The 8,982-nt window shown below is 22.1% G+C and overlaps 5 protein-coding genes across 5 annotated transcripts in view; 2 read left to right on the top strand and 3 right to left on the bottom strand.

Moving 5' to 3' along the window:
- Positions 1-566: 566 nt before the first annotated feature.
- Positions 567-1,696, top strand: DICPUDRAFT_91250 (uncharacterized protein). The gene is made up of 3 exons (XM_003284135.1): positions 567-924; positions 1,003-1,192; positions 1,276-1,696. Exons 1-3 carry the CDS (start codon positions 669-671, stop codon positions 1,589-1,591), a joined length of 762 nt encoding a protein of 253 aa, XP_003284183.1. The 5' UTR covers positions 567-668; the 3' UTR covers positions 1,592-1,696.
- A 1,261-nt stretch (positions 1,697-2,957) lies between these two features.
- DICPUDRAFT_75164 (uncharacterized protein) lies at positions 2,958-3,647 on the bottom strand (the record flags this gene model as incomplete). The annotated part of the gene is made up of 3 exons (XM_003284160.1): positions 2,958-2,990; positions 3,080-3,349; positions 3,417-3,647. 3 exons carry the CDS (start codon positions 3,645-3,647, stop codon positions 2,958-2,960), a joined length of 534 nt encoding a protein of 177 aa, XP_003284208.1.
- Positions 3,648-3,904: 257 nt separating this feature from the next.
- Positions 3,905-5,339, bottom strand: DICPUDRAFT_147956 (uncharacterized protein; the record flags this gene model as incomplete). The annotated part of the gene is made up of 3 exons (XM_003284161.1): positions 3,905-4,180; positions 4,267-4,850; positions 4,979-5,339. The coding sequence occupies 3 exons, from the start codon at positions 5,337-5,339 to the stop codon at positions 3,905-3,907; spliced, it is 1,221 nt and encodes a 406-aa protein (XP_003284209.1).
- Positions 5,340-5,672: 333 nt separating this feature from the next.
- DICPUDRAFT_91251 (uncharacterized protein) lies at positions 5,673-6,208 on the bottom strand. The gene has a single exon (XM_003284162.1). It carries the CDS (start codon positions 6,151-6,153, stop codon positions 5,749-5,751), a length of 405 nt encoding a protein of 134 aa, XP_003284210.1. The 5' UTR covers positions 6,154-6,208; the 3' UTR covers positions 5,673-5,748.
- A 982-nt stretch (positions 6,209-7,190) lies between these two features.
- DICPUDRAFT_96603 (uncharacterized protein) overlaps positions 7,191-8,982 on the top strand; it is a gene marked incomplete at its 3' end in the record, with an annotated part of 3,685 nt that continues 1,893 nt past the window's right edge. Inside the window, exons 1-2 of the mRNA XM_003284136.1 lie at positions 7,191-7,811; positions 7,875-8,951. Coding sequence (XP_003284184.1) covers positions 7,344-7,811; positions 7,875-8,951 — 1,545 coding nt within the window. The 5' untranslated portion in view covers positions 7,191-7,343. The remainder of the gene's footprint in view (positions 7,812-7,874; positions 8,952-8,982) is intronic.

Consider the following 8,982-nt stretch of genomic DNA (forward strand, 5'->3'; position numbering starts at 1 on the left):
TTGATTCAATATGTAAATTGGAATAATTGGTAAAAAATTTATTCAAACCAATTACTTGTATAAAAAAATAACAATATTTAACAGTTTAAAAAAGTTGATTGGTTAGCAAATTGGTGGTTTTATTTTTACAAAATTTAAAAAAAAATTTATAATTAAAAAAACAATAAATAATAATAATAATAAAAATTTTATAATAAAAAAATAATAAAAATTAAAAACCTCTTTAATTTCTCAATAAAAGTTTAATTTAATTTTGCAACATTCCAAACAAAATAAAAATTTGGGTGGTTTCAATTTTTTTTGGATTATAATCACATAATAATAATAATAATAATAATAATAATATTAATTTTAATTAAAATTATAAACCTCTTTTATCCCCCCCCCCTACCCCCAAAAAAAAAGTTAAATTTAACAAACTCACAAAAAAACTTTTAAAATTATCCACTTTTTTTTTATTTCCACCTTAATTATGAAAATAATTTTTTAAAATTAATTTTTATATGGAAAAAAAAAATATTTAAGTAAAATAAAATTTTTTTTTTAATTATAATTGTTTTAATATTATTTATTTATTTATATCATTCGTATAAATAAAAAATTAAGTTATTTTTTTAATTTATTTCTCAACTTTCTAGTTTCAAATCTTCAAATAAACAAAATTTAAAATGTCTAAAGTCCCAGCTGGTAGTGTTGGATGTTTAAGCAATGCTTTATTAAATTTACGTAGTTCAACTGACCATAATGCTGATCATGGTGCTAAAAACTCAGTTTTAACCTTTTCCAACTCAAAAGACACCACTAGATTTGATGGATCGGAAGGATGGTGTGCTTCTATCAATGATAAGAACCAATTCATCGTTGCAGGTAGTTTTGTATTAAATAGTTTTGTTGCTATTTCAACTCAAGGTCGTGGTGATTCTGGTATGAATACAGTTTTATAACTGTTTATTTAAAAATGTAAAATTTTATTAATTTAAACTTTTTAAAATATTTTTTTAGATCAATGGGTTACTTCTTATAAAATTAAATACACTTCTGATAATATTACATGGATTGAATATAACAATGGTCAAATTTTCAATGGAAATTCTGATAGAAACACAGTTGTAACTCATGTTTTCCCACAACCAATTCGTGCTAGATCTATTTCTATCCATCCAGTTACATTCCAAAATCATATTGCACTTCGGTAAATAATTAAAAATAAAATCTAAATTAAATTTTTAAAATAACCTATACTAATTATATAAATTTATTATTATTTTAATATAGTTGGGAACTTTATGTTAAACCATTAAAAACTAACTTTGTACAAATTGGTCACATTAGTATTGGTGATAGATCTCTTAATTCTGGTAGTGGCGTTCGTGAAGCTCTTCGTCATGTTAACTTTGATGAACCATTCGTCAATATCCCACAAGTTGCCCTCGGAACCACCCAAGTTGATAGTACAACTGATGGTGGTCAATTGAGATATCGTGTTGATGCTGTCAATGTTACAACAACCGGTTTTGATGTTAAATTTACTACATGGGTTAATAACTTAATATCTGATATCTCTGTTGATTACGTTGCAGTTGAACATTAAATATAAAGTTACATAGTGTATCAAAATAATTTTTAAATTATCAAAATTATTTAAAGATAATTAATAAACTAAATATAATCAAAAACTTTATTTAAAATTAAAAAATTCTTTTTAAAATATCACACATTCTTTAATTTTATTATTCAGAGAAAATAGTTTCTAGATAATAATATTTAGGTATTTTCTTTTTTGATAATACATTCAAAGTGAAACCATTGTCATTGGAACTATATATAAAAAAACCATTTGTATTTTTATTATCTTTATTTAATTGTAATATATATGAGACAAGAGATTCTAAAATAAAAAATTTAAAATTAATAAAATAATAATTGGGCTTTTCTAAATTGTATTAAAAACTTATTAAAGATCATTTTTAAGGTTAATTAAGAGTATTCAACCGGGTTTGTTTTTATCAATATTTAAAAAAATCAAACCTAAATAGTTTTTTTTTATTGTTTGCTCTTTATTATTATAAAAAATATAAATAATTGTTTAGTAATATTTATTTTTTAAAAAAAAAAGTTAAAATATATATGTATCCTTATAAGGAAACATCCAATTGATTTCTAAAACAATCACCTCTCCCTTTATGAATTTCATTTTAATTATAATTTAGGAGATGCTTCTACTTCGACAAACTTTATAAAATCACTGGTTAAAAGGAAAACTATTAAAAATATTGCCACATACCGAAGAGTTGTTGTAAGTGGGTGTCTTTTTTATTATTTTTAGTATCATTATTGTTTTTATTATTATCGTTTATTTCTTTTTTATTTCTTTTTTATATTGTGGTTATCAATATCGGAATCCATCATCTTTTATTTAACATTTATTTATTTTTTTATTATAATTATTATTTTAGAATTATTATTCAAAAAAAAAAAATAAAATAAAATAAAAAAATTAAAAAAAAAATTATACATAAAAGTGTTAACATCAAATAAAATTTTATTTTTTTGAATTTTGAAAAAAATTTGGGAAAAAAAAAAAAAAACAGAAATAAAAAAGAGAAGAACAGAATTCGGATTTTTTCTATGGGAGGGAAAATGTCAATTGCTGTAAGGAATTCTTGAAAAAAAAGAGAAATTTTTTAAAAGGTATACAACAAAAAAATTAAACAGTTCTTTATTTATGGGTTATGATTAAAAAAATTTTATAAGTAAAAAAAAAAAAAAAAAATTTATAAAAATTTATATACATAAAAAATAATTTTATTTTATTAACTTGAACTCTTCAAATAATAATAATAGTAACATGTTTCATAATTAATGTTTCATCAATTTTCCCCACCTATTTTTATTCTATTTATTAATAAAAAAAAAATAAAAATATATAAATTTTAAAAGAATTGATCCTTTATAAATTAAGAAGATGGTTTTGGTTTACGACTTATATTCTATTTTAAAAAAAAAATTAAAAAAATTAATAAATCTATACTTTTTAATTATTTTAATTTTTTAATTATTTTAATATTATTAAACATACATAATTTACAGAGTACGAAACAAATTCTCTATTAAAAGGTTTGGTTTCAATAATACCTAGTTTTTTCAATAAAATTACATCAAGTGGTTGTTGATTCCAGTATGTTTTAAAGGTAACTTTATCATCTGTATCAACAATTTGGCTTGGTTTGTGAACATGCCAATCGCCAAATACTGAAGCAAGGCCATGGATTAGTTCTTCTGGTGTTACATAGATTTTATCATCTTCTTTTAAATCTGGAACTGCACGTTTTGGTGCCCTATTTGTATTCTATTGCAAATAAAAAAAAAAATTAAAATTTATTCAAACAAAATATAAATCGGGTTATAAACATTACTTGTGATGAAACATAGCAAACATAGTCCTTGTGATCTGGATTTGATGAAATGACACCAGTAATCTTATCAAAAGTTACACTTAATGGTAAACTAAAGTAAGAGACATCAAATTTAATTTGTTTTTCATCTTCAACAATATCGGTTGGTCCTTTAATATTGGCATCGCCAAAAATTTTAGATAAGGCATTTGTTGATTCTTCTGGATTTATATAAATTAATGAATTTGTCATATTTGTATTATAGTATTATTTATTATTATTTATGATAAGGAAAAAAAAAAAAAATTGTTGGAATTTAAATTAAAAAAAAAAATCATTAAATATCTGATTAAATAGATATTGGAACGTCATTCTTTAGGAACTATCGACCATTAAAAAAAAAACACATAAAAAAGGATATTTAAGGTGGTAAAAAAAAATATCTTTCTTGTATGTCGAAAATAAAAAATGGGTGTAAAAATATCCCTTTGGAAATTAAAGAAAAAAATTTAGATTTTTTGTTTTTTATTTGTTTTTTGGTTATTGATGTCATCATCTAAAACTACAAAACTAGGTGAATACTGAGAGTCATTTGATGGTTTATCTATAGAGTCTATTGGTCTTTTTTTAACTAATACATTATCCCAAATACTATTTGATTTTGTATTTGTTGTATTTTGATTATTGCTATGCTTTACAGGTGATTTTAAAGGAGATACTGATGAAATTGGTTTATAATGTTTAGTTGGTCTTGTTTCTACAATTACTAGATACCTTAATTTAATCTTTGGTTTTTAAAAATAAAAATATTAATATTAATATAGAAAATTATTTTTTTAAAAAAATATAAAGTATTTATATTTTTATTTACCATTTTATCTGAGGGAATTAAAAATTGATTATATTTGTCCCAAGTTTTTAAATAGCCATTTATCCAACCATTGCCTTTAACAGTATTGGTCGATGGAATGAAAGGTCCATTTGGTATTTTTAAATTATGGAGATATAATGAATGATTTGGATTGGGTGAAAGTTCGCCTGTAATCTGTAGCATTTGATTCATTCCAATTTCATCTTTAATTTCTTTACAATATACATATTTTTCTTTTTTACTATTATTATTATTATTTGACTTCGATTTTGATTTTGATTTCGATTTTTTAGATGGAATTACCTCTACAATATCATCTTCATCCTCACCGATAATTGGCACAATGGTTTGTTCAGATTCATCCTCAGTATCATCATCTTCATTGTAATTTAAGGTGTCTCTTGAATAGTCTGAACTTTTTATATTGTCAATTTTAATTTGATTTGGAATAACCTTTTCTTTATAGTTTACCTCTACCAACATTAAAATTCCTTTATTTGGTTTATATTTACCATTTTTATCTTTATAAAATTTACCCATATTAATATTATCTGTGCATCCTAAAATATTATCCCAAAGTGAAACTATATAAAATAAAAATATAATTAATATTATTGTTATTATTATTATTATTATTTTATAATATTAATAGTATCTCTATATGGTTATGATTATCAATTTATATTGTTATTGTGAAAAAGAGTAATATTACCAGCCCTATAGTTTGTATAAGTTGTAAATTGAGGTTGAATACCATTTAAAAGTTTTGCAGCAACACTACTATTAAAACAACCATACCATAGTAACGATTGTTTGAAATTATCTTTGTTGATAAAAGATTTGCTTGAATCCGATGGTCTAGTTGCAGTAAATATATCCAAACAATCTACTCTATAAGGTTTATTTTCGTCTTCATAGTCATATTCGTCTGTACTATTACCATTACTTTTATTTTCTATATCTACCTGTTGTCCTTTATACACTAAATTCTCTATTGTTTTAAAAGTTTCACTTTTTCTATCCAATGGTTCTATTTGAACATTTAGTTTTTGTAATAATAATTCATAATTCATATTATTATTATTATTATTATTATTATTATTATTATTATTTGTAAATAAATTTAATAAAATAAAAATTGTAAAAAAAAATATTTAAAAAAATAAAATTTTTAAAATTTAAAAAAAAATTTAATTTATTTTTTTTTATAGAAATTCTTTTAAAACAAAACTTTCTCAGTATTTGTGTGATCTTCAAATAAAGAGAATTTAGATTATATCTTTTATTCAATATTATACTATATGGAATTTTATTTTTTATATATTTTGTTTGTTTTATAGGAATATGTGGCCATGGCTATTTTTAGAAATCAATATAATAAAAATAAAAAAAGAAATTTTAAATTTGGTGTACTTTTAATTTAGTTTTTTTGTTTATTAATTTTTCTGGTACAATTTTTTTTATTCCTATATTATAATTTATTTATTCCCATGCATTTTTAATTTCTACACTATATGGAACTTCAAAATTAACATTTTGTTCGTTACCTGTAAATTGAATTTTAGCACGATAAGAACCTCTTGCAAGAAAACCACTTGGAGCTTCGTTCCAACCCTCTTTTGGAACGGTTACTTCGTAGGTGGAGGATGATTCATTAAAATCTCCGAATGAGACTGTATCCTTACTAACACAAAGGCCAGCTTTGAAATAGGATGTTATATTTTGAAGATTCTTAATTGCTTGATTATTAACATTAAAAACATATTTGATTTTATATTTACATTTCTCTTTCAATACTAATTTCTGGTCCTTCATATCTTCGAATACAATGGGGTGTTCACGTTCTTGAAAAAAAACCATAACTTTTTGCAATTTAAATAATGACATTTCTTTATTTGTTTTATTATTCTAAATAAATAAATTAGTTTTTTTTTTTTTTTTTTTTTTTATCTTTTATTTTAGAAATAAATAAAAAAATTTTATTTATACCCATTTAAATTTTAAAATAAATAAAATTTAAAAAAAATAAAAATAAATATTATTTATTTTTAAAATCAAATAATATTTATTTCTGAATTTGTTAAAAAAAACAAAAACAAAATTAATTAGTTATTTAAATATTTAAATATTTATTAATTAATTTAATTTCTTTAAATGTACGAGGTATATAAATACATTATAAGTATTTACTTTGTTTATTTTTTTTATAATTTTCTTTATACCCATTTCTATTAATATTTTTATTGTCATTGATTATTAAAATTTTTAATACTATTATTTTAATTATTGCTTATTTTTGAAACTTGTTTAATTTTCTTTTTCATTATGTTATTATTATTGTTATTATTTATGTCATTATTATTATATTCTTTATTATTATTATTATTATTATTATTGCTTAATAGTTTTCGTTTTAATTTTCGTTTTCGTTTTCGTTTTTTAGTTAAGAAATTTGACCACGAAGGCACGCGTCTTTCAAAATATGATAAAGATTTCTGACCAAAAGAGTCATTATTAAAAAAACCCCTATATCATTACCGAATTTAAAAAAAAATGAAAGGGTTTTTTAAAAAAATTATAAAAAAATAAAAAATTATAAAAAATATCTTTTTTTTATTTGTGTGATATAAAAATTAGGAGTAACCAACTTAAAATTATTAAACAACAATAACTATCTGAAAAATACAAAGACAATTCTGATTAAAGAAAACAAATATAAAAAAAAATTATTTTTATTTTATACAAAAAAAGCTACTGGATTTGTAAATAAAAAGTTAAAAAAAAAAAAAAAAAAAATTATTTTTATTTTTTTAATTTATTAAAAATAAATTAATATTTCTTTTTTTTTTTTTTTTTTTTTTTTTTTAATTTATAAAATTTTTTTTATTTTTATTTTTTTATTAAATTCAAACACACTCCCACATTATTTACAGTCTTTACGTATAATACCTAATAATATAGATAATCTTAAATATATTTTATAAAACATCAAAAAAAAAAAATTAAATAATTTTTATTTTTAAAAAATAAAAAAATAAAACTTTTTTTATTTTTTTAAAAAAAAAAAAAAAGAAAAAATGTCATTTACTAGTTTTTTCATTACACTATTCAATATGATCAAAAGAGTTTTACCACGTTTATCACCATTTGTACAGCCACAAAGGCTATTTGCAGCCTTAATGATAATTAGAGGTTCTAGTCAAGTTGTAAATAATAACAATAGTAACAATAATAATAATAATAATAATAATGTATCAAATTCACCTCCATCAACACCATTATTATCAACAACCAATAATAATAAAACTAGACAAACATTAAAATCAATAAATAATTTAAATATACCAAAAAAATCAACTCTAGATTCCAGAACCATTTCAAACTATAGTAGAGAATTTACGACATCAAATAAACAAAAGATATATGATGATGCATACTTAAATGATTTATTTTGGCAATTATCATCACAAGGTCCAGGATTTTTAATAGACGCAAATAATGTAGAATTTATTCAAGAGCCAATTGATTTTTATAATCATTTAATTGTAAGTTATACTATATTTAATAATTAATTTTATTTTATTTTTCAAATATTAATTTATTTTTAGGATGGAGTTAAAAGATCAAAAAAAAGAATTACATTAGCATCATTATATTTAGGTACAGGTAGTCAAGAGATTAAATTGGTAGAAGAAATGACCAAAGCAATGGAAAGAGAAAAAGATTTAAAGATTCATATTTTATTAGATGGATTAAGAGGTACCAGAATGGGGCTAGATAAACAAAGTAGTGCAACTCTATTGGGTGATTTAATGAATAAATACCCAGATCGTGTTAATATCAGCATGTATCATACTCCTGATTTAAACGGTATTTTAAAGAAAGTATTGCCACCAAGAGTCAATGAAACCATTGGAGTACAACATCTCAAAACCTATGTTTTCGATGACGACCTTCTTTTAAGTGGAGCCAACCTTTCAAAAGATTATTTTACAAATAGACAAGATCGTTATGTGTTAATTCGTTCAACTGAAGCTGTATCAAGCTACTTTTATGAAATCGTTGAAACTATTGGAACACTTTCTATGACAGTCGATAAAGAAACCTTCACTCAACTATTACCAAAACCAGGTATGACAATTAATCCAATCACCGAATCTAAAGAATTTAAAGAATTGGCCTATAAAAAATTATCTACACTTTTAAAACCACATCAATTTTATTCTGGAGATAATGGTAAAAAATCAATTGACTCCCCATTTGATTTAATAAATAATAACAATACAAACAATGATACATGGATATTCCCAACAATTCAAATGGGTCCCTTTAATATTCGTCAAGATGAAGTAGTTACATCTCATATTTTTTCATCAGTTCCAAAAGAATCAAAGTTCTTTATTACATCACCATACTTTAATTTAACAGATAACTATTTAAATTTAATTTTATTGGGTAAACCAAAATTGGATATTATCACCTGTTCACCACAAGCCAATGGCTTTTATGGATCTAAAGGTCTTAGTAGTGCTGTACCAGATTGCTATGCCATGATCGAAAAAGCATTCCTCCAAAAGGTTAGAGATTCAAATAATGAAAATCGTATAAATGTCCAAGAATATATTCGTGATAAATGGACCTACCACGCAAAAGGTCTATGGATCACCGACACAAAGGATCAATCAGTACCATCTATAACACTTATTGGAAGTCCAA

This window comes from Dictyostelium purpureum, assembly GCF_000190715.1.
Source record: "Dictyostelium purpureum unplaced genomic scaffold DICPUscaffold_20, whole genome shotgun sequence".
NCBI classification, from domain to species: Eukaryota; Evosea; class Eumycetozoa; order Dictyosteliales; family Dictyosteliaceae; genus Dictyostelium; species Dictyostelium purpureum.